Source organism: Penicillium cosmopolitanum, assembly GCF_028827165.1.
Source record: "Penicillium cosmopolitanum strain IBT 29677 chromosome Unknown utg000006l:49.0-5199605.0:1.0-5204138.0, whole genome shotgun sequence".
Lineage (NCBI taxonomy): Eukaryota > Fungi > Ascomycota > Eurotiomycetes > Eurotiales > Aspergillaceae > Penicillium > Penicillium cosmopolitanum.
In genome coordinates, this window is record NW_026622676.1 from 1,817,260 (window position 1) to 1,842,820 (window position 25,561).

At 48.4% G+C, this 25,561-nt stretch overlaps 13 protein-coding genes across 13 annotated transcripts; 7 read left to right on the top strand and 6 right to left on the bottom strand.

Annotated features, from left to right (window-relative positions):
* Positions 1-1,979: 1,979 nt before the first annotated feature.
* On the top strand, positions 1,980-2,994 carry N7509_005220 (RTA1 domain-containing protein; the record flags this gene model as incomplete). The annotated part of the gene is made up of 3 exons (XM_056629857.1): positions 1,980-2,133; positions 2,210-2,458; positions 2,525-2,994. The coding sequence occupies 3 exons, from the start codon at positions 1,980-1,982 to the stop codon at positions 2,992-2,994; spliced, it is 873 nt and encodes a 290-aa protein (XP_056489159.1).
* A 433-nt stretch (positions 2,995-3,427) lies between these two features.
* On the bottom strand, positions 3,428-4,475 carry N7509_005221 (uncharacterized protein; the record flags this gene model as incomplete). Its single annotated transcript, XM_056629858.1, has 2 exons — positions 3,428-4,218; positions 4,454-4,475. 2 exons carry the CDS (start codon positions 4,473-4,475, stop codon positions 3,428-3,430), a joined length of 813 nt encoding a protein of 270 aa, XP_056489160.1.
* A 221-nt stretch (positions 4,476-4,696) lies between these two features.
* N7509_005222 (ankyrin repeat-containing protein) lies at positions 4,697-6,136 on the bottom strand (the record flags this gene model as incomplete). Its single annotated transcript, XM_056629859.1, has 1 exon — positions 4,697-6,136. The coding sequence occupies one exon, from the start codon at positions 6,134-6,136 to the stop codon at positions 4,697-4,699; it is 1,440 nt and encodes a 479-aa protein (XP_056489161.1).
* Positions 6,137-7,469: 1,333 nt separating this feature from the next.
* N7509_005223 (HET-domain-containing protein) lies at positions 7,470-8,441 on the top strand (the record flags this gene model as incomplete). The annotated part of the gene is made up of 1 exon (XM_056629860.1): positions 7,470-8,441. One exon carries the CDS (start codon positions 7,470-7,472, stop codon positions 8,439-8,441), a length of 972 nt encoding a protein of 323 aa, XP_056489162.1.
* Positions 8,442-9,015: 574 nt separating this feature from the next.
* N7509_005224 (ankyrin repeat domain-containing protein) lies at positions 9,016-9,855 on the top strand (the record flags this gene model as incomplete). Its single annotated transcript, XM_056629861.1, has 1 exon — positions 9,016-9,855. One exon carries the CDS (start codon positions 9,016-9,018, stop codon positions 9,853-9,855), a length of 840 nt encoding a protein of 279 aa, XP_056489163.1.
* Positions 9,856-10,119: 264 nt separating this feature from the next.
* On the bottom strand, positions 10,120-11,874 carry N7509_005225 (uncharacterized protein; the record flags this gene model as incomplete). Its single annotated transcript, XM_056629862.1, has 5 exons — positions 10,120-10,958; positions 11,043-11,285; positions 11,367-11,482; positions 11,583-11,691; positions 11,769-11,874. 5 exons carry the CDS (start codon positions 11,872-11,874, stop codon positions 10,120-10,122), a joined length of 1,413 nt encoding a protein of 470 aa, XP_056489164.1.
* A 939-nt stretch (positions 11,875-12,813) lies between these two features.
* Positions 12,814-15,208, bottom strand: N7509_005226 (guanine nucleotide exchange factor SEC2; the record flags this gene model as incomplete). Its single annotated transcript, XM_056629863.1, has 2 exons — positions 12,814-14,583; positions 14,642-15,208. The coding sequence occupies 2 exons, from the start codon at positions 15,206-15,208 to the stop codon at positions 12,814-12,816; spliced, it is 2,337 nt and encodes a 778-aa protein (XP_056489165.1).
* A 1,681-nt stretch (positions 15,209-16,889) lies between these two features.
* On the top strand, positions 16,890-17,568 carry N7509_005227 (DNA-binding protein; the record flags this gene model as incomplete). Its single annotated transcript, XM_056629864.1, has 4 exons — positions 16,890-16,913; positions 16,968-17,059; positions 17,140-17,150; positions 17,285-17,568. 4 exons carry the CDS (start codon positions 16,890-16,892, stop codon positions 17,566-17,568), a joined length of 411 nt encoding a protein of 136 aa, XP_056489166.1.
* Positions 17,569-18,047: 479 nt separating this feature from the next.
* On the bottom strand, positions 18,048-19,043 carry coq4 (ubiquinone biosynthesis protein COQ4; the record flags this gene model as incomplete). Its single annotated transcript, XM_056629865.1, has 1 exon — positions 18,048-19,043. The coding sequence occupies one exon, from the start codon at positions 19,041-19,043 to the stop codon at positions 18,048-18,050; it is 996 nt and encodes a 331-aa protein (XP_056489167.1).
* A 779-nt stretch (positions 19,044-19,822) lies between these two features.
* N7509_005229 (uncharacterized protein) lies at positions 19,823-21,434 on the top strand (the record flags this gene model as incomplete). Its single annotated transcript, XM_056629866.1, has 5 exons — positions 19,823-19,963; positions 20,072-20,668; positions 20,743-20,860; positions 20,930-21,044; positions 21,116-21,434. The coding sequence occupies 5 exons, from the start codon at positions 19,823-19,825 to the stop codon at positions 21,432-21,434; spliced, it is 1,290 nt and encodes a 429-aa protein (XP_056489168.1).
* Positions 21,435-21,485: 51 nt separating this feature from the next.
* On the bottom strand, positions 21,486-22,664 carry N7509_005230 (uncharacterized protein; the record flags this gene model as incomplete). The annotated part of the gene is made up of 1 exon (XM_056629867.1): positions 21,486-22,664. The coding sequence occupies one exon, from the start codon at positions 22,662-22,664 to the stop codon at positions 21,486-21,488; it is 1,179 nt and encodes a 392-aa protein (XP_056489169.1).
* A 581-nt stretch (positions 22,665-23,245) lies between these two features.
* Positions 23,246-24,077, top strand: N7509_005231 (Sas10/Utp3/C1D family protein; the record flags this gene model as incomplete). Its single annotated transcript, XM_056629868.1, has 3 exons — positions 23,246-23,426; positions 23,484-23,650; positions 23,721-24,077. The coding sequence occupies 3 exons, from the start codon at positions 23,246-23,248 to the stop codon at positions 24,075-24,077; spliced, it is 705 nt and encodes a 234-aa protein (XP_056489170.1).
* A 483-nt stretch (positions 24,078-24,560) lies between these two features.
* Positions 24,561-25,273, top strand: N7509_005232 (coiled-coil-helix-coiled-coil-helix domain-containing protein; the record flags this gene model as incomplete). The annotated part of the gene is made up of 3 exons (XM_056629869.1): positions 24,561-24,775; positions 24,925-25,177; positions 25,241-25,273. 3 exons carry the CDS (start codon positions 24,561-24,563, stop codon positions 25,271-25,273), a joined length of 501 nt encoding a protein of 166 aa, XP_056489171.1.
* Positions 25,274-25,561: the final 288 nt, after the last annotated feature.

Consider the following 25,561-nt stretch of genomic DNA (forward strand, 5'->3'; position numbering starts at 1 on the left):
ATCGACCTGTTCATGCGATACTACCTCATCAGCTTCTATAGGCTCATTTAGCTGTGAAACTAGCTGTAGGCCCTCTTCGATCGATAGGCCCTCTTCGCAAGCGATCTGCTTAGTCGAACGAGTACGCTTTTAACGTTTCTTTTCATTCGCTGCGCAAAGGTTCGTATTATCCTACGCTAGTAATGCAGCACCATATAACGATAGATAGGCGCCTTTAATTATCTGATTGAGTATAAGTTTTGACGGTGTAGGGTGGCTATGCGATCGCTGTTTGAGAAGCTCTTTAAGCATAGAAGCTTGCTTTTCTAGCTAAATCGCTGTTCTAGGCTTTTTTGGTATAAATTAGCTAGATCTGCTGCTTAGTCGTCTTAATAGTAGTGAAGGCGTTCGGAGAGAAATATTAAGCTGCGAAAGCCCACTATCGGCATTAACTAGTACGGTACCAGTAGCTGCAAAGCTACTTTGAATAATATTCGGCTAAAAAGCTTCTACCCTTGCGCGTAGATAGTCTGCAAGAAAATTAAGCTTATCAATGTGATTATAGCCAGTACGGGCTAAATCGCTCACAAAGCGACCGTAGGCACGCTTTCGTACTGCAAAGCACCCAACATCAAGCAGTTAAAGTAAGTATGACGAATGTAAAGGTATACAGATTAGTATAATATCATTTTCAGCACAGATTCGATCGAATTAAGGTATAAGATGGCTACCGTGCCCGTGAAGAATCAATAGCCGAAATCACCCCTGTATACGTGAATTAGTATATAGAATAAAGATCTTTTAGAGCCAGCGAAGGCCAATTTCATCAGTAGTCCAGCCGTTATTCGATACTTCGATTCGCTAATCCCTAGGGAGATTCGACGATTCAAACCAACCAGCGATATAAACCTCGCCTTTGAATATAATACAGGGCGGCAGCGAATACTGTATAGCCAATCACCTGGGCAGAACAAGTCGCAGAGTCGGAACAATCGAATGAACGCCGTTGACAGGGTCAGTAATTTTCGAGGCGAACCACCTTAGTCCAATAGCAAGGGACGGAGCGCCAATGAAAACCCCAACGATTTGTATTCTGGGACAACATACTTATTATAACGAGGGGTAGCTCGAAGACCCGATCATTGTAAAGCCGAGCCAGCACACAAAGACAAAGACCGATCCCAATGGCAATGAAAACCAGAGTTGTTTGATAGCCGCTGAGCCCGATATCCTCATAAATTGACCGAATCGTTCAGGTATGTTCGGTCATAACAGATTTCAAGCTTTATTGGACTATGACTACTTACATTATCCACTTGAGACCCTTGTATGGGGTAAAGCTTGAATAAATTGAGAAATTTCACTTAAATCCAACCAGGGGTATACCTATCCACCAGGCAACAGCTAATCTGATAGCACAAGCTCCAATCAGTAAGCGCCGAGGGCCCACTGACTAAGGTTAATTTGGCCCTGGATCTCGCATCTCGGATCCTCAATCCATTATTATCCGAATGCGAGAAACACAATAGTAAATATTCCTTCAATGAGATACAGTAGTGTATTTGCACTAACCGTATTAGGCCTAGCGTATTCCAATATAGTAAAGGGTACGAACACGAAGCTATTCCAGGGCCAGTGGGTACTGTACCAGTCGATGCCTAAAGATAAAGTTCTAAGGCTGTGGCGAAGACCAAAAGCTCCACTGAACCTTTCCTAGTAGAGAGTACGGAGCGAGTACGACAAGAAAATGCCTGCGGCATCCCCTCAACCAATTCCAGCTGGCATCAAATCCCCTTCGAAGGAGACCGACTTTTCTCCTGCAAATTTTACATTAGTTCTAGTCAATTTATTATAAAAAGCTTGCATTCTTCCATGTTGCTTCCGCTTTTTAATACACTCGCTCATCTCCCTCCCATTGTGCCAATTACTCATAGTACAAATTCACGCCCCGTGGTCTTCATTTCTCAATCCCGATCTCGATACACTATCAATACAGCACGATGGCCGTCCAGTGGACATTTTACTATTATGCGCCATCCAGCGCTGCTGCAGGCATTTTCGCCGGCCTCTTCGGTTTAAGCAGCATTTTCCATTTCTATCAACTCATCCGAACACGAACATGGTTCATGGTTCCATTTCTCATCGGTGGACTTCGTACGTTATCTCTTTCAAGAATCCAGGTTGCCCAAAATTTGTCCAATTTTCTAACTATTCCTTTTCGCATCAACAGTTGAAACAGTCGGATATATCGGTCGTCTCCTATCATCCCTCGAAACACCCAACTACACACAGGGCCCTTACGTGATGCAAAGCGCCCTGATTCTCATCGCCCCCGCATTCCTGGCTGCGAGTATCTACATGACACTGGGTCGGATCATCGAGATGCTAGACGCAGAGCGAAGCTCAATGATCAAGCTGAAATGGTTGACAAAGATCTTCGTTGCGGGTGACGTTTTGTCTTTTCTGATGCAAGCTTCCGGTACGATCGCGCCAACTCCTATTTCTTATCTTCTATGTAATTCAAGACAACTAACATCTCTTCTAGGAGCCGGAATCATGGTCAAAGATATGACAAACCCTTCCATGGGCGAGAACATCATTATCGGCGGTCTCTTTGTCCAGATAGTTTTCTTCGGCTTTTTCGCTATCAGCGCTGTTATCTTCCAAGTTCGTCTTTCGAAAGCACCTACCGCGCGATCCATTGAACTGAGTTCTCTCTGGCACCGTCATATGATCGCACTATATGTTGCCAGTATTCTCATTCTGATCCGATCCGTTATTCGCGTTGTCGAATATATTCAGGGATATGATGGGTACCTGATGAAGACTGAGGCGTTTATCTATGTCTTTGATGCTCTTCTTATGTTTGTTACGATGCTGGTTCTTCAATATGCTCATCCCAGCGAGGTCAATTGTTTGCTGGGCCGTGGTGACCGGTATTCTGAGAAGATCTATAAAACACGGAAGTTTGAGGCTGGGTCGCCATTGGAGACGAGCCGTGTGGAGGAGGCGTGAAGGAAAAAGGCTGACTAGCCCTAGAGTAATCATTATTTTCTCATGTGTCATGTCGTTATACCATTTTAAATTCATATTCTAGCGCAATTACATATTCATAAGTAAAACAATTTGCTCGCCCTGGGTATCCAGGCCATGTAGTGAAATCCGTAGTAATCAATCAAGCTTCGATCTTCAAAGGACATTTTGGAATTGGGTATATTAGTTAAACAGTCACCCCCGCACCTCAGAGACTTAGTACTAGGAAACCTGCTCCAACGCCCATTCAATATGAACACGCCATTCTGGAGCCAAAATCCCCGATATCTCATGCAAAACAATAGACCCCCATGAACCCACACACCAATTGTCCCGTGCTAGGTGTAAAAATACACAATAATGAGCCAACAGCACCAGCGCTAGCGGGTGGCTATTTCTCATGTCATCCATAAAATCACCCGCGGCCCGGATCGCGAACCCCCCCAGCTAAAGTCAGTGACATCGGCTCGGCAAAGGTAAAAGGCGCAAGCTGCCGCATAAAGGCAATAGCCTTTTGATAAGGGACCATGTCATGACCGGGTGACCGGCGATAATAGTCTAGGTTCAACTCCTCTAGCCGCTCAAATGCATCTTGAAATTCCGTCGGGATTTGTGTATCTGGAGCTTTCATGTCGAAGAGCGGGCCGAAATTGCTTGCGAATATAAATTCCGCTTCTGCACTGACAACTTGCTGGACGCCACGCGATAACGTAAAAATATCTATCAAGGCATCCAAGCTAGGTCCCTCTCGCTGAGACGGTCCAAGATTTTGCGTAGTTGCAAAGCTAAACACGACTGCCAGGCTTGCGAAACTCATCATGGGTTTCACGTTGGCTTGACTGATATTAGGTAGTTGCTCGGAGAACATTGATAAGGCGGTATTCTTGTGGGCGATTGCAGTATTTACCCATTCAGAGTAACTATCGTCGGCATTTAAATGTGAAATCACTGAAAGATGGAGCGCGGAGATAGCGAGAATCCCGTGCATCAGGAATGGAGCTTGGAGCGCTTCTTGCAGGACTGGCATTTCCCAGATCTTTCTCGTTTCCTCGTTGCGAGCGAAGAGTCGATGTGTGTGTTTGATCCATTGTAACACTAGCTCTAGTTGTTTCATGTCCAGTGATGGTGAAGTCGAGCTGCCAATGCTACTCACGATATCCAAATGGTTCTGGACACTGGAGATGTCGGAGCCGGCTGATTCCGGCTCTGATGGCCTATGACTGCGCGACCTTCGGGGCCTTTCTGTGTCTTCTGCGAATGTATATGGCCCAGGAGCAGTATAAATGCATGTATCATGTCTTTGGTTGCAGTTGGCGCATGTTGGTCGTCCTTCATCGCACTGTGCTGGTAAGTTGATGTGATGCTCCTAATCCCGAGGGTTGTTCGACTCATACCTTGACGCGTCGCCGCTTACAGTTGCTGCACCCGTGACGGGACTTACGGTGGGAACGACGGAAGACCATTTTCACAAGGCTGGAAATTATTTGGATTGAAGATGTGCGCAACAGATGATAGGATCAAAGATGGGGAATGATGGATGTGGCGAGGCATACGAATACGACGGGGAATATCCGAACCCGAATCAGACCCACTCAACATCTCCCAACCACTCCATACATTACTATCCTTACACTTCATTACTTTCTTCTTTATTGTAGCCTTCCTGTTCATCGGAGCCTCCCTATTAATCAGATCTATGGTCGACATCTATCTCGCTCCGAAGTAATAGCTGCGTTACCGCCTTGTGGCCGTTTATTGTAGCCATAGATAAAGGTGTTTGGCCTTCAGAGTCCTCTGTGTCCACCTTGACCTTGCCAGTTTCAAGCAATAGCCTTACTACCACCTCATTGCCTATCACTGCAGCCCAGTATAATGGTGTTCGACCCAAGGAGTCCCTTGAGTCCGGGTCAACGTTGCCCGTCCCAAGCAATAGCCTTACTACCACCTCATCACCTTCAACTGCAGCCCGGGATAGCGATGTACGGCCTAAGCAGTCCCTTGAGTCTGGGTCAATCTTCCCTGTCCCAAGTAATAGACTTACTACCGCCTTATCGCCCTTCTCTACAGCCCAGTGTAATGGTGTTCGATCCTCAAAGTCCCTTGAGTTTAGGTCAACCTTGCCGGTTTCAAGTAATAGCCTTACTTCCGCCTCATCGCCTTTCTCCGCAGCCCAGGATAATGGTGTTCGACCATCAGAGTCTCTTGAGTCTGGGTCAACCTTGCCCGTCCCAAGCAATATCTGTATCACCAGCTTGTGGCTATATTCGACAGCCCGTGATAGTGGTGTTGCGCCCCAGTAGTCCCTTGAGTCCAGGTCAACCTGCCCTGTCCCAAGTAATAGCAGAACCATCGCATATTGACCATGTTCCACGGCCCAGGATAGCGGTGTCCGGTCATCAGAATCTTTTGAGTCCACATCTACCTGGCCAGTCCCAAGTAATAGTTGTGCGACTGACTTATCACCAGATTCCACAGCCCAGGATAGAGGTGTTCGACCCTTGGCGTCCTTTAAGTCCACATCCGCTCCAGCACCAAGTAAAAGCTGCACCACCGCCTCATGGCCATTTGCTGCGGCTAGACCTAATGGTGTTCGACCCCAGGCGTCCTTTAAGTCCACACCCGCTCCAGTCCCAAGTAAAATCTGTACCACGACCTTATGGCCATTTGCTGCAGCTAGACATAATGGTCTTTGATCCGAACTATCCTTTGAATCCACATCCGCTCCAGCCCCCAGTAAAAGCTGCACCATCCCCACATGACCACTTAACGCGGCTAAAGATAATGGGGTTTGGCGATCGTAATCCATAAGTTCTACATCAGCCCCTTCTTGTATTGAAATCCGAGCTGTGACTTCAGCTCCCCGTTTGGAAGCCCATATCAGCGCCGAGCTTCTTGAATTCCGAGCGTTGACTCGATAGAGGTATGGATTCAGAAGAGCGTATAATTGTCGATTTGTTCGGCATAGTGAATTGATGTCTCTCTCTTTCTCCAGGAATTTCAGTATGATGAGAAATAATTCCGAGGGTAGAGGCAGAGGGCGATCGATGAGAGAACTCATTCTCTGGACATCAATTGCTCCATCTTGGCCGAGATGTTTCGACTTCTTGAATATATGCATTTCCATCCTAGAAGTTTGGTAGGAGATTCAGCGGAATATTGTAGGGCGAGATACTAGAAAGATTGCCAGAAGGTGATAAGTGGGGAAAGTGGTGATATTGGTGGTGGTGTGTGAGAGCGAAGCTATGGGATCTTGAAGAGGACAACACATCGGGCTTGATGCCTGAGGCAACACATGGAACCTTATCTTAGCAAAGATCAAGTTGACAACGATAACGTTGAGCCCTCGCCCCGAGGGCAAGAACCTTAGGAAATGAGAAATAAAAGGGAAATCCGATGTTGGAAGGATATAACTAGGGCATATTTCCCCTTTTCTCACTAGCGTCACCACCAAAACACGCCACTCGAGCAAGTAGCTTCCAAGCCATGACAACTTTTCAACTCTAATATAACCTTAGTAACTAGACCTGGTCAGAAACCGACGAGTTGCGGGTCGGGCCTATCAAAGTTTCAAAAAAATTCGTTGTTTGATAATCCTGCTAATTAAGTAGGATTTGAACACCTTTCAATGATATACATTGACAGACCTCTGGCTGGGAACTATATTACGTCAATCACTAGGAGACTGAGAAATACTAGTATATTGAAGTGTCACAGTGTTTTCCTTTTTACTACTCCGTAGACCTTAGAGTCTAAGAGTGATACGTTTCAGCCTTCACTGGTGACTGGCTAACTATTGGTTGCCCCTATCCAATCTGTGTCCCCGCATGCTGCAGGGTTCGTCACATCGCACAATATCTGGTATTTTTGTTGCTTTTTTTCCAGTGTCTCGATGGAGGCACCGCTTTATTGAACACAATTTACAGTTGAGTGAGAATAAGCATGAATTTTGGGCACTAAGTCACAGTTTAAAGCTGGTGGCTCGGAGAAGATAACGTTCCGCTAATAGTTAAGTTGGGGATGGGCACCCTCACTCCCGAGAGGGCCGAGACCATCGCCAAGGACGGTAGCGCGCACAATTAAGATTTTGAAGCCAGAACTTTGGGAAGCGCTGATCTCTCTTTCCCCTCCTCAAACATATGCAGCGTAACAGGGTGCAAACATGGTTCTAATATTATATTGGTCCACGTCATTCAGGAAGTCAAGACACGTGTCAATCTTTATTTAGCAACTTAGAACACTGTCAGTGAAATAAAACCGAGCAGGTTTTCGCCGTGATATTCCTCGATTCTAGGAAAGCAGTTTCACAACGAGTACGATATTTCACAATGTGTCTGATCAGTACACTTGAATCCGAAGATGGAATATTCAATACTATTACTGAGCCTAGCGAGGATCAAATCCCGAGATAGGCTATTCTGTCACATACCTGGGGTAAGGGGGAAGTAACTCTCCAGGATATGATGGGAACCAGTGCAAAATACAAGCAAGGATACAAAAAAATCGAAAAGAGCTGCATCGAAGCTCAAAATGAAGATATACGCTTGGATTTTGTTTGGGTAGATACATGCTGTATTGACAAGACGAACAGCACAGAGCTATCTGAGGCAATCAACTCGATGTATCTTTGGTACCAGGAGGCTGAAGTATGCTACGTTCACCTAGCCGATGTACCTTCAAAGAAAGACTTCACGGAAGGCAGATGGTTCACCAGGGGCTGGACACTGCAAGAGCTGATTGCTCCAAGGAAATCGGTCTTCTTCGATGAAAATTGGAACAAGATTGAGTATACCGCAGAGCTTCAAAAGAAAGTGTCTGAAGTTACAGGCATACCCATTAGTATCCTTTCAAAAGAAAAAAATCTTGAAGACTTGAGCGTCGCACAGAGAATGTCTTGGGCTGCAAATAGGCAAACAACAAGAATCGAGGATCATGCCAACTGTCTGCTCGGTATATTTGGTGTTAATATGCCGCTGATTTATGGAGAAAAAGAAGACGCCTTCATCAGACTGCAGGAGGAGATCATCCGAGTTTCAGACGACCTCAGTCTCTTCGCCTGGAGGTCTAAGAATGAAACCGGACTTCTGCCTCGCTCCCCAACTGCGCTCCACGGCTCACGCCACATTGTGCACCTCAACTCGTTCGATTCGCTTTATGACCCCCCGACAGTGAACAGTAGAGGGGTCCATTTGAGCGTTCGCTTCGTTGGAATAGGCTACCGAGGACTGGGACTCGCAATCATTGACTGCAAAGAAATGAGCGGTACCGGCAACGAAACATCGATCGCTATCTACGTGAGAGATGTGTCCTTGAAGATGCGACAGTTCATCAGAGTTCAGACAGACGAATTCAGACCAATAGATCTGCGAAATTCAGACTCTCACAATATCCTGTTAGGCGAATATGTGTCCAATACGAAAACAAGGCCCTGAGGAATGACATACTATCCAGGCGGAAGACATGATTCCACATGATTCACTGGTGGAGCTTATGGGATTCAATGACCCAAATCCACTTTTTCGTGCAGCAGAGGAAGGGGACGACCATATTATTTGGTTATTACTCACTCGGAGTGATCTTCATGCAGACTTAATGCATGAGAAAGATTCTTATACACCCCTTGTCTTGGCTGTCAAAGGGAGGCACGAATCAACCATCAAGTTATCCACGATAGAGGCGCAGAAATCAATTCGCTCAATGGCCTGGTGCTGTTTACCGCGATCAAAAACAAATGGATGACAGGTCTCAAGTTGCTGCTCGAGAGGGGGGCCGCAACCGAGATCAAAAACTCAGACCGAACACCACTGTTATCGGCCATGATTATGGGATGGAAAGAAGGCTCTTGTTTGCTGCTTGAATTCAGTGCAGATCCCAATTCACAAATCGAACCTGGTTTATCACCGCTCTCCTGGGCTGTTGAAAACAAAGATGTGTTTTTTTCTCGAGTTGTTACTTGAGCGAAGTGCATCAACGGAAACAAGGGATACATATTCACGTACGCTCCTAATGCAAGCTATCTTGAAACGATGGGAGCTTGGTGTAGAAGTAGTGGTACAAAATGGTGCGTTGATTGAGGCAAAGGACTATAGTGGCTGCACACCCTTACAGCTGGCTATCGACGCACATCATGTGGCTTCTGTCAAGTTCTTGCCAGAAAAGGGAGCACCAATCGAGAAGAAAGACGATCCTAGTTACATGCCATTTTGGCAGGCTCTCCTGAATTCCTATAAGCCCATGATTGAGATTTTGCTAGAAAAAGGCGCCTCAATCGAGCAACAAAACAGTGATGGATACACGCCCTTGATTTGGGCGCTTAAGAATGACAGGGCAGCCTCGGATCATGCCTCTTCTCCGGATCTTGTCTCTTTCCTGCTTGAGAAAAACGCGCCAACCGATGCAAAGGACGCCCTAGGCTTTGCTCCCCTGTTTTTAGCTATCAAAAAACGACGCTTGTGGGAAATCAAAAAATTTCTGGACAAAGGTGCGGCAATTGAAGAAAGGCACAGCAGTGGCCTAACACCTTTGTTGTTGGCTCTCAAGTATGGCGATCTGGCGACGACTCACGATTTACTCAAGAGAGGTGCAAAAATTGAGGCCAGGGATGATAACGGCGTAACGCCCTTATTATGGGCTGTTCAACATAAATTGCTGCCCGTTGTCGAGTTTCTGGTTGAAGAAGGGGCCGAGGTTGATGTGAAGGATAATGATGGTCAGACGCCCATGCGACTGGCTTCCCAGCGGAGGCATGAGGGGCCTCCTGGTGATTCCCGTACCATTGAGTGGGAATCTATTAGTCTTCCTCTCACAAAGACTGTCAAGAGATCATTTCCTACGCAGCCATCCTGATTCCTAGTTGTTATAACGAATCACATGGTTATTGCCCTATTTACCTTTTGCTCTGCGCCTTAGGCACCCATTAAGTTGTATCTAGCTGCTGTTTCTATTTCTATCATACTTTACTAAAATAATAGAAATCAAATTTGCATCACTCATAATCTTCGAAGTGGTATCGTATCATATCATGCAAAACCTATTAAGAGAAAAAACAAGAATAAACCATCCCCTACCCAGCCAGCCAACCCGACGCCACAAGTCCCAGAAAAACTAAATTCAAAGGGCCATATTGGCACAGGTAAAAGCCGGCGTAATACTACCCGAATAATCCGTAATAATAGCCTCAACAGCCGCATACAGACCCGGGCCCAGAATAAACAACCCAACAACCATAATGAAAACATTCACGAGAGTCATAACCGACTTCCCCACGCCATTAAATAGCTTCCCCCGATTGAGTTGCCAGTACGCAATGGCGAAATAAATGAATCCGAAAAACGAGTCAAAAGCTGCACTAAGCAGGGAAAGGAAATCTCCCATACTCGGAATGACTTCTGAAAAGACGAATGCGAGAAGCCAAATTCCAACCATCACCAGGCCCCACACGCCCCAGCCGATAAGCGTGTTGCTGTGTGCGTGCTTGGACTGGCCCATCGTGCGCTTGTAGATGAATTTCGCCGTAACGTTAGCGTAAATCACGCCGATGATCAAGGTGGGGACGATAACGAAGCCGAAAGAAGCCTTTTTATACGCCACGACTCCCAAACTTCCGAATGCAGGTGCCGTGCTGTATTGGCCCAGATAGCGGAATCCAATGGCCGGAGGCACGAGGAATAGAATGGCTGAGATGAATGTTAGGACGGCGAGCGCTTTGGGGAAATCTTGCGGCCGTTCCATTTCAGCTATGAAGCTGGGGAATAGGATTTGGGGAACCCAGAGGAATGTGATGTTCAATACGGCGTTCATGCATGCGATCCATGTGGTTCCTGCTTGGGGGAATGCGTATGTCTTGACGGGACCGAGGGTTGGGTAGTTTCCGTTATATCCGTACAGGGGGGCGGATTCAATTCCAGCAAAGACGAGGAAGAGGAGGATGGCGATTCCCATACAGGCGGCTGGGTATGATTAGCAAATGGGAGCTTTTCTCGGGTTCTGGTTCTCCGGAGAGGAGGAGGTGCCACCTGGGGGAAAATACTTACAGGATACCATTGACATGGAGCTGATATGATTTAGAGTTCGAGGAACAGACATCACAATGCCCATGATTGTTGCAATGACGGCAAAAACGGAAGTGCACAGGCTGTGATCGGATAGTGTATTCAGCACCTTGGCACCGGTGAGGACATGGAATCCGATGAGCAGGATATTGTTGGCCAATAACATGAATGCGGAAAATACGTATGCCACGCGACTCTTTCCGAAGACATAGTATCCAAAATCACCTTCAGTAAACCGTTTGAGTAACCATGTTCATGTTCATGTTCATGTTCGCTAGAAGCTCCGCGGGAGGAAAGATCACGTACAGATATCTTTGATTTGGGGGTATTTCATGATGAACTTGTGCATGGTGATAGACGTTATCCAGAAAAGAACGGCACAGAGAACCATGGTTATTATGCCTGGAACCCATCCTAGCACACTAGAGAGGGAGTAGGGTTAGCGGGTTCGGTCTCACTCGATGATCTCAAGTAGATCGACCATGGAATCAATAAGCGCGCGGCCTGGGGGTGAATACTGACGAAAGAGACCAGGACTGAGCCATGATGGCCAGACAGACTTGCTCACCAGCCAACAGAATGGCGGTTTTCTGCCATGACATGGTCCGAAGCTTGATCTCATGTTCGTGGTCTAGCAGCACGAAGAAGTTAGTTCTTGTGAACTTGAATGCGAAGATGCGCTTGTCAATTCTGGCGTCAGGTGCTCACCTTCAGCAACCAGGGCGGTAATTGTATTGAGGGAATCCGGATCATCGCTTTCGGTCTCTAGACCGTAGTCCGGTTGCTTCTTATCTTTGAAGTCGGAGTCGGCCATTGTCGACAAGGCAAACGGAAGGAGCGGGAAGAAGTGTAAGGAGAATCCGATCCACAACAGAACAACGAAGGAAAAGAGCGACTTGAATAAATAAATATCGAGAGAGAGAAAAGAAAAAGCAAAAAGAGGACGAGGGTAAGCTTATCTTGGCATGAACAACGGCCACAGACTGCCCAATCAGGTTAGTCCAGAAGTGCCATCCCGGCAGCAAATGGCGCGATTGGAGGCTGATGCGTACAGCTGAAAGCATTGGGCATTTGCTTATAGGCAACTAACCTAACTCGTGGTTAGCACCAACTTTACTAGCCCCGCGTCAAATGGCAGCATTAGCCGGGCCATTAATCCTTCCAGGGTTGACTGATGCCGGGACATGGGTCTCCCATGTGGTAACCACAGCCGACGAAGTGACCGAAGGATTGCAGGTACATACTACTCTACTACAGTAGTAGTCGAAAATTACGAAAGGATCAGTAGTATGATCACTGGCATGTTGGAGAATTTTTTTGAACAGACCATCAATAATTACTATGTATACATCTTTGAAGCAAAAGAGAAGAAGAAAAGAAGAAAAGACGCCGGGGCCGAATCGGAGCCAAAGGGGACATGGGACATTGCAGTGTGTACAGTCGACAACATTCAAGGAAGAATAATAATAGTAATAGTAATACATAAGGCCCGGCAAAATGTGAATGTGAAGAAAACTCGCGCTGTTTCCGCGCATGGGGCGGAAGCAGCGGAGAAAAAGGCAATGTGCGATTAAAGGCGTAAGCAACAATGCTGGAGAATGGGAAGGTGTCTATCAACGCCAGTTTCATCAAAGATGCAAGAATGCGAGGGTGGGAGGATGGAAGGGTGAAATGATGTGAAAATGTAATTCTGAAGAAAGAAGTGTCGGAAACGGGGAGTCATTAAGCACTAGGAAGCCGTGGGTTGTCGTACTCATGCCGATGTGGACGTATGCTTGGAGCCATCGACCTCAGTGCCCTCCTCGCCAGCGGGGGTTTCATGGGATTCATGGTGTTCCTGGGAATCATGGATAGCAGCCTGCGATTCTGCTTGCGTTTCCGACTCAGGCTTGGCCGCAGGTTCGGTCGGAGAATCAGGAGTGACAGTCACCTCGGGCTGGGGTGCTGTGGGAGGCTGAGACTCAACCGCAGGTTCATTCGAAGACTCATGGGTGTCAACCTGCGATTCTGCTTGCGCTTCCGACTGAGGCTCGGTCGTATGATCAGCCGGTGAATCAGGAGTAATAGTCACCTCAGGCTGGGGTGCTGTGGGAAGCTGAGACTCTTCTTGCAACTCCGGCTGAGACTCAACTGCAGGTTCATTCGAGGACTCGTGAGCGTCAACCTGCGATTCTGCTTGCGCTTCCGGCTGGTGCTGTGTCTGAGGTACGTATACCACCTCGGCATTAGCCTCCTCGTAAACACTGATATCGGAATCTATCGAGCCTCGTCTTCGAGCCTCGGGTGATGAATTTTCATCGTGGATATTCAAAGTCGGAAGATCGGGTGTCACAGGTCTTGACATGTCGTATTCAGGTACAGAGAGCTTGGTAGTGGGGATTCCGACTCCATCATGGGACTGTACAGTGATGTCTCGCGCAACAAATGGCTCATCGTCTTCATAATCCTGCGGAGTGGCAGAATCGCTTGGTAGGTCGGGTTGCGGGACCTCCGCATCAGCTGGCTTTGTGTAAAGTGGAACAATGCCACCCGCAACTCGGGACCAGAACATTCTTTCACGAAGACGAACAGTTTCTTCCCAGACATCTTTCTCCTCTTCCGAGTCACCAGCGCGAATGTGTCCATCGAGGATCATCCGTAAGTAGCCGGTGAATTCACAGCAAGAGCGGACTCGCTCCAGGCACTGAATACAGAGCGAGTATCGCTGGGCGGTCTCGCTCTCTGATGTTCGGAAACGGTGTGTGCGTTCATTGTTCTCCCCTGTCCTGCGTTCACCGCAGACTGAGCAAGGGAATTCGTACTGCTTCGTCGCTGCTGGAACCGGCTCCACGACAAGCGAGCCTTCGCAGATTCCACTCAGAACAGTACGGCGAGTGAGCCATGAGATTCCTGGGGATAAATCGAGTCTCAAAGTCGGCTCAATATCTTCCATGAGCACTCTCTTATAAAACTTTGTATCCTTCAATGGTATATGCGAGCCGGTTTGAGAGGATAAGCTCCCGTTAGGCGAGTGGCCAAAGCCTTTGGTGGGAGATGAAGTGGCGGAGTTAGATCCTCCAGTTGCGAAACTAGCCAAGCTCATGACATTTAAGCCTCCATAAGACCCACTGCCCGCGCGGCTTGGGGGTTTGGAGGTGCGAGATAGAACCAACAAGTCCCGGAAGTCGTCATATGCTGGTAGATCAGCGCGGCACACCATGCGGATCATGTCAGGGAAATTGCACGAGGGGCCTGGTGCGAACTCCTCGGGGTTCAACATTGGAGGCTCCGTTCCCATCTCAGAGTCTTGCTTGGCAAAGCCCTGCAACTGTGGAGCACCTCCCGGGGATGGTGGAGCAGTCGATATGTTGGTACGGCTTTCCAAATCCTCCTTGTTGAGATGCATCCCTTGCAGAACTGATTTGAGCTCCGCCATCTGTTCCTGGTGCGATGCGAGGAGAGACTCGGTGTCTTTGATTTGCGAGCGCAATTGCTCGTTCTTCTTCTCCACCGCTTCTCGTTCGATTTTCGCCGCAGCAACCATCTTGATGTAATCAGTCAGACAGGGAGTTTAACTCGGAAATCATGTAGCAATCACTAACCTTGTTGGCTTCCTCGAAGAGATCCGCGGTGAGAGTTTCCAACTCTTGTTCCATTGTCTTTTTTCCCTTCTCGGCTATGGCGCGCTGTGCTCTCTCCTCTGCAAGCACAGCTTTCAATTGTTGGATTTCGCGGTCTGAGTCGGCCTTCTTGATGTATACTTTTTGATCGAGGTCCCGGTGGTATTTCTCATTCTGGAACTCGAGAGCGATAATTTTTCCCTGGGCAACCTCCAACTCCTGGCGCGTGGCGCCCAGGCTGTCGTCTAGTGTTGTCTGGTTATTGATCGCCTGGATCAGTTTCACACTTAGCGCTGCAACCTCATTGCTCAGGTCGGGGTGATGAGACGATGACGTCGATGGGGAGACCTCTCTGTCGACGTGCAATCGTGGATCCTGCAAGGTACTGAAGTTGTTTTCTTCGAAGCTGGGGCGGGATTGATGAGCATCCGCTTGGGAGGCGACTTGGGAAAGATCGGTGGTGGACTTGGCTTTGGTGACAGTCTTCTCGGGGGATAGGATTCGGTGCTCGGAAGACAGCGACCGCTTGTGAGCGTGACGCGGAATCATGGTGGACGGCGGCATTAGATTATGATGGTATGTTTGGAAGGCAATTAGACTGCTCCGGTCGTCAGTGAACATTCGCGCCGCTGTTCCTTGCTAGACTTACTCGGCCATGATGAGTGACGTAAACGGCGTCGAAGGAATGTGATTGAAGGTCTGCGGATTTCCTCAACCACGGCCAAATGGTAAACAGAGATGACCTCGAGGGAATCACACCCAATTAAGGCGCAGGCGAAACAGAATCCTCGAAGCCATTCACTTGGGAAGTAGGAGGAAGGACTGGGCGCTTAGCAGACCCCCGCTAGCGTTCGAAGCGAATTCTCGAGCCGGAAGATCGGGGGGAACGCTGAGTGGTCGGGATCGGAGTGTATATTGGTGGAAAGGACTGAAAGAATTAATTATCAAGGAGAGCGAAGTCAAGGACTTGGGTGGGAGACAACCACCAGCAAAGTGACGAGAGTTGAAGGTCGGGGGGGGTTGCCAGTGAGGAAGCCCAAGTAGGCTTAGTCATTCGATCACACCGGAAGTGGTGAGCGGGCCGAACGTGACGAATCTCAGGCACTTCAGGCACTTCACACTCAACTCCCGTGTGGATGTATCACCCGATCGGATGATTTATCCAATATGGTATGTGGTATATGTGGTATTAGGTATATCTATCGAATTGCTCCGTTGTCACACTGGGATTTCACTTCATCTGATTGTCTCATGTGTATTAACACCCCCCAGTGATTAAATTGGCCACCGGGACCTGAAAGTTCTGCCTGATCGAACTATGCCTTTCACGGGCAAATAGTCGCGAACTAAGCCGGATATCGCCAGCCGATCGCGCTCTCGGATTCGCGTACTCCCGTACAAATTTGGGCAGATCTGGTTTTTTGGGTCCGTGAAACTAGCGGCGATGCCGGGCCCAGTTAATTCGTATTCTCTTGCCCGAGGCGCAGCATAGCACATTCGCCCCTTTGCCTCCGCAGCCTTGTTGGTCGCAATTATCCGAGTTATGCAGCCAGTCAGTTAGCTGGGAATACTACATAGTACTCATCTTCGATTATATGGTTAGATAAACAGGCTATTACCTAGCTATAAATTAGTGTTAATGTAAATAAACTTCTCTTGTACAACCTGGGCTGTGTTATAATAACAAGATGTTACCAGCTACTGACTAGTAGTCAGTTCTGTCCCGTCTATAGCGGTAACACAAATTCTACTACCACTATTAGATACTACTAGTATACTTTATGGTATTACTACTAGAACTAGGAAGCAGTTTGATGGAAGCAACTTAAAATCTTCAAGTTGATCTGCTAGTAGTAATTCAGTTGCTTCCACGTCTACTAAGGGCAACTTGGGCTTGGTATTACTACTACTAACTTGAAGATATATCAAGTCGCCATAGTGCCTCCGGTCTCTCCAAACTAACTTCAAGTTGAAGAAAAACACATTTATACAGCTCACCAGAAAGCGGAAATATTCCTTGAGCACTACTTAGTAAATATAAATATAATCATAAATATAATAGCATGCCCATACCAATATAAACACCATGACATGCACTCCAGGCTTCCCCGCGTGGCGGCCTCAGGCGGTGCAGCTTGAAGTGGGGTCGCTCAATAATCTTCCTCTCTCCGAATCCGAATCCATCTTCAAGGAGCACGAGCACCCCATCACTTAGTCCCGCAATCACACTATGGCGGACGCAGAGCTCGAGGAGGTGAGATACACCTTCCAAGGTTCCCTCCACTTAACTCCTTACTAAAAGAAACAGATCAGGCGAGCTCGCCTCGCACAGCTACAGCAGCAGGGCGGCGGCCCTCGCGGTGGCCCCAGTCAAGATGGTGGCCAGGAAGAGCAGAAGAGGTGAGTTTGAGTCTCTCCCGACTGTCATCCAATCCTGTTCCGCTCAAGAATTTTCTAACCGCATTCTCTTCTTTTCCCAGGCAAGCTGAATGTGAGTAACACAACCACAACCACAACCCAACAGCCCACTATACGATCACTCCACCCCACTCGCCCCTCCACCTCGTCGAATTTATCGAATATATTATATACATCCCGACGAGCAGCATAACTAACAATACACAGCGGACCGTCGCGCCGCAATCATGGCGCAGATCCTCGACCCCGCCGCCGCCGACCGTCTCGGCCGCATCCGCTTGGTCAAGGCATCGCGCGCAGACGATATCGAGAACAGACTCATGATGCTGGCGCAGTCGGGCCAGCTCCGCCAAAAGGTTACAGAGGAACAATTGAAGGACCTTCTGAATGCCGTTGCGGAGAATTCTCGTAAGGAGGAGGAAGAGCACAAGATTGTTTATACTAGGCGCAAAGGCGGCTGGGATGATGATGATGATTTGCTTGACCTGTAAACTGAAGGACGATCGGATAGTTAGGAAGTTATATGATATGTGATCAGTCTTGATGTTGGTTTTACCGGGCAGGGATCTTTCCACTTTTGCGTTTGCGTTGGCAATTGGATACCAAAATATACTTGGCCGGAAATATGGCCCAAGAAGTCAGTATGAAGAAGAGTATTGCTATATCTGAAGTACTTTTAAGATCAGATCAGAAAGAGGGGATGGGGATCTTGTAAACCTTGGAATAGTAGGAATACTCGAGTAGTTCGAGCCGAAGCGCAATTTTGCTTCGATCGATTGCCTATCTGAGGAAGCAGAGGAAAGAAGGCGTTATATTCTACTTGAGTTATACGACCGATCTCGAATTATGCTTGTTCTTTCTTTGTGCTGCTAATAATATTCACCAAATTGATAATCGTACATCTTCTCCACCGGAGAGTAACTAAGCCGTGTCCAGCGATGTATACCACACCCTACACGTATACCGCAAACTACGACTGTTGCTGCTGCATCATCTCCTTCTCCCTCTTCTGCTGCCTCCGAATCATCTTCCGAATCTCCCTCAAATCAGGCGGCTGCTCAATCCTCAACTCAGCCCGTAACTCATCAACATCCTTCTCAAGCACCTCCTCCCAATAAACATTAATCAACTCCTTACTAGCCAGTCCACTCCGAACAGCCCAAGGCAAATGCAGCGTCAAAAACCGTTCCTTCTCCGCAGGCTTCATACGCACAAAAGCAAACAGACTAAGCCCCGTCATCGGCAACAACGTATTCAAAAATTCCAGCGCCTTCAGCGCTAATTCGCCCTCTACGAAGATCGGCAGACCCGTCACGGCGTGGTAGAAGTCATGACACTCGCGGTAGCGCTGCATGACGTATGCGCATTCGGGATCGTCGATGTATTGTACGTTATCGCGTGTGTCGGGCGATACGCCTTCCCTGTCGAGCCATTTTGCGTATGTCCGGCCGACGGAGTTCTCGGGGAGAGTGCGGAGATGGTCCATGCTTAGGGTTTGGGATGTTATGCGTGGTCGATCGCGGAGGATTCGGCGGCCTGTTGGGTCGGAGAGCATTGCGTTGCGGAGTCGGTAGATGAAGAATGGGGTTGCGGTTGCTTCGCCTAGGGCTGCGATGAGGTCTGGGGAGCTTGTTAGTTTGAGGTTGATATTACGGGTGTAACTTGTAAGACGGCGATAAGGAATGGATAAAGTGAGAGAGGAGAGCGATACGCAGACCCCGACAATAGAGAGCACTTCAATTGAGTGCTTGAGTGACGTACCTGCTCTTCGAGGGTTCACGAGAGACCCAAGTGCAGAGCCGATGGCCAGAGCTCCGCGCTCAATAGTCGTCAGTGGGACATGGCCTGGGTAACTTGGTTTTGGGCGATTGAGGACGGAAAATGGTCGTACACTGCATGATGAAAGAGGGCAGGATGTAGACAGAAGCCGTAGTCCCTGAGGACCGCGCCTCCCGAGCAGCGACATTATGCTGAGTGTAGCTTGGAGTTGTTCACGAGAGGAATCATACGACGGGGGAGAAGACCCGATGCCGATGGCAGGCGGAGCGATAAGCGGGTTATCTATAGGACTAACATTACTAGATCTTTTTACCGCCTTCACTGCTTTTGTCAACCCAATTGCGCTACACTTAGTAAAATTGGCATTACATATTCAAGAAAGAAGTTACACTGAATTTCAGTATATAGTTCACCGAGGACTCTCGTATCTGGAAATCTATATACAGATGTGTGGGGCGGTGAACCTTTGTCCAGTTTATGCTCAGTAGGGCGGGTGGCGGTGAGAAGCATATCCACGGTATATTCAATAATTCTATGTATACAGACACAAAGTATGCTTTCAGGCTATTACTTCCAAATTACTATCTCATTATATATCTTCCGACTATACCCCATCCGGATCAGTGGATATCATGAGATTCATGAAGCTAAATTTACTTCATCTAACTATACCGGCTTGCATGTGTAGATTTTCTGCCGGCAGATGGGATTCGGGTTAGGCTATCACTGCAAATGCTCCACTCACACTGTTGATCCATTGGGGTTGAAGACTGGAGTGAACCTTTTTTTGCCAGCATCATGATTGCAGGTCTGCAATTGAGTTTCCCAAGTACATCGTTTTGCTAAAATTGGATTCTTCCCTTTTCTGCTCCACGGTTCGTCTGATCAGTCCCTCACTCCTTCAGTCCACAGCCACTAATATCCACACAGACAGTCCAAGAAAACCACATAAGAACCATTTTGACCATGAGTTCGGACTGGAGCCCCGGTGAAGTCCACGAGACATTCTCAGAATGGGCCCTTGCCCAGGGCGTCATTGCAAATAAAGTCCGACCTGCTCGATTTCCAGGTCGAGGGCTAGGGATGATCGCAACGGACACTATCAAGGTACGAAGAGCCAAAAAAAAGAGACCACTAGCCCTAACCCGAGGCCATGAACGATGAGCAATGAACAAGAATATGAAAAAAACTCACCAAGACTCTCATCTACACCAGTCCGGGGACTTCGTCGTCAAAGTCCCAACAACAACAATCTTAACCGCAGACAAAATCCCCTCTGAATTCCGCTCCCAGTTTCCCGAAGATACCAGAATCCAAGCTATCATCGCAGCCTACCTCACCTGCAGCAGTGAAGAGGACCTAGCCCCATACAGTCTATGGTTCAAGACCTGGCCCACGCGCCAAGATTTCGAAGACAGTATGCCGATGCTGTGGCCGCGATCACTGGGTGGGTTGACCTGGCCCGATAGTGACGATGCAGCAGACCCTGCTGTTGCTGCTTCGCAGTCAAATTTCCTCCCGCCTTGTATTTCGGGGTTATGGAATTCTATTCAGAAAGGTGGGGTTACGAGACAGTACGAGACTGAGCACCAGGATCTCGTGCAGCAACAGGGTCTGCGGCTAGGGAAGGCTTGGAATGATGTTGTTTCGGTCATTCCGGATATTGATTGGAAGTCTTTCTCATATCATTGGCTGATTCTCAATACGAGGAGTTTCTATTGGGTTGCGCCGGATCAGGAGGCTCCTGAGGATCGGAATGATGCTATGGCTTTGCTGCCTTTCGCTGATTATTTCAATCACTCGGATGTGGAGGTGAGGATTTTTGGCTACGCAGATGCACTCGTATTTTTTTACTTGATCTTGCTAACTCTCTTCGTTACATCTAGTGCGATGTCAAGTTTGATGGAGATGGGTATACCCTGAGTGCCACCGAGGACTATGAAGCAGGTGATGAGGTTTATATGAGCTACGGAAGCCATCCCAACGACTTCTTGCTCGCTGAGTGTAAGTTGAGCCAATGTTTTCAAGTTCTCCATATTACCACTTTGCGGTGATCTAACTTCAGCTCGATAGATGGTTTCTTCATGGATAAGAATGACTCAGATTGCATCTACCTTGACGATATTATCTTGTGCGACTTCCCCAGCGCAGAGAAACAAGAAGAGCTATGGCTGAACCAATATTACGGGTGAGTTTGTATTTCTTGAAAAGGCCTTTCAATGCCGGGTATTTTCTTGCTCTATTGCTAAATATACATAGTAATTACTCGGTCAACTCCGAGGGAGTCTGCTACCGAACGGAGATAGCTGCGTGTCTAATGTACATGGAAGAGGAGGATTGGAGGAACCACCTGGAGGGATCGACCGAGGGTGTGGATGAGAAGAAGTCAGAGGACATCATCAAGGGGTGGCTGAGGACATATGCCGCGGAGGCAGATGCCACAATGAGCGCACTGCGGAAAGCAATGGAGTCTGGAGGCGTGCCCGAGACACACCATGGGAAGGCAGAATATTTGCTGCGGAGGTGGAAGCAGATCAAGAGTATCTGCGAGAGCGCATCGAGCGCGCTATCTTTGTAACGATTTCTCAATTGCACGACCCCGAAGGGTTGAAAATGAGTTTGTGCAGACTCACGGCGATTCGAATTTGATATGATCATTGTCGATTGATTGAGGCGGCTGTGTGTTCTTCCCTGGTATAGGATTTAGATGGAGACCAGTCAAATGGTGGCTGTCGGTTGACCTGGAGCCGGCATCAATTGGAATTGCTTCAGCTTCCTGGCGATTGTTGATGACTTGTTTGCCATGAATCTGATGTTTTATCATGTAATTCAGCACACATGTGATACCCAATTCTTCGCCACGGCGCACGATGTATCCGTTCAAATATTCGATTTCCGTCCCTTTCCGGCTCCGAACGTCGTGGAGCATCGTACTGGTATTATCTCGGGTTTGATTGAGCACGAAAACGGCCATTCGGCGCAAACGCTCGGGTTCAAATCGATCTTCCAGTCCGGGAACCCCTTGCAATTCAGGAAGAGCCAAAATGACCCTTGAGATCTCGAAGAGAAGTAATCTCATAATGCGGGAGACACTCTCGACATAAAGTAGGTCGCCATTTCGGCAATCATTTATCGCAGTCAATGGTTCAATCACACAGCTGACAGCGAGTTTCTCAAGTTGGTACATGAGAACGTTGGTAGGCGTATTCACAATGGCAGCCAGGCTTGGGGTTAGGGTGAAAAGGCGAGCCAAGTATTTCGTAGAGGGCTCCCAAGTGGTGTCATCCTCTGGCTTCATCAGGGAGACCTCACCCGCTGTGACTGGAGGAGCGATATTCGTCATTCCAACCTTTTTATACTTGACTTGGTACATATCCTTCTTATCCAAACCGTGGCTGAAAACGGCATGGAGGTATTTAGGGCGTACGCTCGGGTTTGTGAAGATGAATCGGTTGAGTCTTTCCACGATACCCAGACCGTTTTGAGTGATCAAGATGGTTGACTTTGACGAGAGGCGGTATGCAAGAGAGCGAATACCTAGAAACGCGTGATTTGACTTGCATGAAACGACTAAGCAATCGATATGATCTTTGGACGATCGGAGCCGAGCTGTTCCCTCCTCTGGTGTAATGCGCTGGCCATTATCTTTGTATTTTTCTCCATAATCACGAGGAAGCTTGAACCATTTGTTTCCTTCAAGTACTTCGATATCGACACCATTCTTGAGCCCATCGCTCAGTCCATCGTACGTGATCGCTAACCTTTTCTTCCTCTGGCGGTATGCTTCGAACATTCCCCAATTTGCCATAAACAAGGTAACTTCGGGCGGAGATTGTCGTTTGGCAAGTGATTGTGCGATAAATGTGCCCACATTTCCAGAGCCGAGGACGTGTACTCGGCCTGACACGAGGGACTCGGAGTCGGCTTCTGGGGCGGTCTCTTCACTCTTTTGTGATGTTGTTGACGAGTATCTGACGAAAACATCCTTCAATCCTGATCGCCGAGCATGATGGCATGTGTCAAGGCACCCGCTGCGCCAAAGCGGGCGAAATCGAAGTGGTTGCAGCACTTTGGCGGAGTTTTCGGGGGAGAGATAGTGTCCCCCGAATATGGCGTGAAGAAGGTCAGAGGGGGAGTGTCGGGGTGAAAATGAGGATTGATGTAATTCGAGACCGTGAAATAATTGCCAGGTATTGCGAAAGGCTTGTCTTTGGAGTGACAAAAGCCAATGCCGTCGAGGAGAAAAAAAAATAGATGATGTCGGAGATGCGACGCGATGCCGCGAATGATCGGAGTCGCTCTTCTCCACCGCCCGCCACCGCCGCCCCAGTTTGCACCGGCCCTAAATTTTTTGATTTTCGCGGATTGTTCTTCCAACACCACATCACCATGGACGCACCAGATTTGATGCCGCTGCTGGAGCAGCTAGAAGACAATGTCGATGATCTTGAAGAGGTTCTTGAACCCGTCCTCGGCCAGTCCCTTGCGAAGTTATCCAAGAATCTGCCCGTGATGGACAGGGCCAAGATCCATGTCTTGATCACTTATACGCTCGAGTCTCTCATCTTCTGTAAGTTTGGATCCAGCTCTTGAATCGAAGTGCTTCAACTAATTTCTTTTTTTAAAGCATACCTGCGCCTCAAGGGTGTTGATGCGAAGCAACACCCAGTATTCCGCGAATTGACCCGCGTGCGGCAATACTTTGAGAAGATCAAGGCCTTGGAAACCGAGCCTGAACAACCCACCATGAAATTGGACAAGGCGGCCGCAGGCAGATTTATTAAACATGGCCTTGTGAGTACCGGCTCCATGCTAGATTAACGCCTGCATGCTCGGACGATGTCATAGCTAACATATAATTTAGGCTGGCAACAATAAGATTGATCTAGAACTCGCAGAGAAGCAAGCCAAGGAGCGTGCACGCGCTCAACTGAAAGCCGCGATGCTAGCCAAGAAGAGTGCCGCAAAGGAAGCGGCCCAGGACTCCGCAGCTACCTCTAGTGCCGTCACTTCTTCTGCCCAGGAGACCGGCGATTCTGACGACGATGACGAAGAAATGGAAGAAGATATGGCCAAGGAAGAAAAACAAATAGAATCAAAGTCCAAACGAAGCAAGAAGGACAAGTCCAAGAAGGGACTCAGCAAAGCGGAACGGAGAGACGAAAAGAAGCAACGGCGCCAAAAGAAGGAGGATGCTCGAAAGGCCCGGAAGGGTCAATAGGGTTTCCTCCTATCTACCTTTCTGTCTTTCTGTTTCCTATGCCTACATGCCTATTTTAAGGGTAGCCGGCAGGAATTCGGAGGGCACTCACCCTGAGGCGGTCCTCGCTATTGTCCTCTGTACTTCCCTAACTTTGTACACCACGACCATTAGATACCCAGCCATGAAGCACTAAATGGAGTTTTGAATTGACCATTGATGTGTCTATATACAAACTGTAGAGATAGAAATTCCCTTTATAAACGATAAATTCGGCATTAAGATACATTATGTGCCTGTTTAATGCTCTGTTCCTGTCTGTTCCTATGCCCGTTAACCCCGGCCCACGTGATGCCATCCTTCCAACCAATCATATTCCACAAAAGTAATTCGCCTGCACTGAGTCAGCCTCTAGTAGCTTCGATTTTCTCCACCCTCGGCTTTGAAGTATTCGTATATCTGTCTCTCCTCCCTTCTCTCCAAACCACCACCACATCAATCAAAATGCCTCGTCAACAACGCCGTGCCGCTCCCACCCCTGCGCGTAGCGCTCCCACTCGCCCTACCGCGGCCCCCGCCCGCCCGGCCGCCGCTCCCCAACAGCAGCAGGCGCCTCACTCGACCGCCGCTCACCAGCCCCAACAACAAGCTCCTATGCAGGCTCCTCCCCAGCAGAGCGCCGGCCCCGGTCTCTTCGGCCAGATGGCTTCCACCGCTGCGTGAGTGACCGCTCCTCTCCTAGCATTAGCCTCATTCCTCTCCTCACTCCCCTTCATTCCACTCCATTCCACTCCGCGCCTCGGCCATACTCGGAGGCACTACCGGAACCCTTCCCGAACATATGTGACTGACTATATTTCTTTCCCAGTGGTGTCGCTGTCGGATCCTCCATCGGCCACGCTATCGGTGGCTTCTTCGGCGGTGGTTCCAGCGCCCCCGCCGAGGCCCAATCCCAGGCTCCTGCCCAGGGCCAGGCCATGGACAACGGTCTGTACCAGAGCAACGCGGCCAACACCTCGTGGGAGAACCCCGCCTGTGAGACCGACGTCCGCAACTTCCGCTCCTGCATGGACGAGAACCAAGGCAACATCAGCATCTGCGGATGGTACCTGGACCAGCTGGTATGTTTTTCTTCCCCGTCTCTTCTCTCCCGGACAGAATTCTAATACGTTTCCTTTTTACAGAAAGCCTGCCAGTCTGCTGCTAAGCCTTACTAAGGGCTTTCCTACCCTGCTAGCATGGACAGGATACTCTTATAAAGCGTGCGATAGAAATCATGCATTCCTTCCTCGTACCGAAATCCCTTTATATGCTTCGGTCATAGGTTGAGCCTGGTTGAATATGATTTCTCTTACAATGCGACTCTGATCTCGTGTTGTTTGTACTTATACCATCTCTGCTCATTGAATCTAATTATCAAATACCCAGGACCCCTGACATATTGGAATGGGTTCATAAGCTATGCATTTCTGTCTTTATTGATCCCATGAGATGAAGTCTGTGCT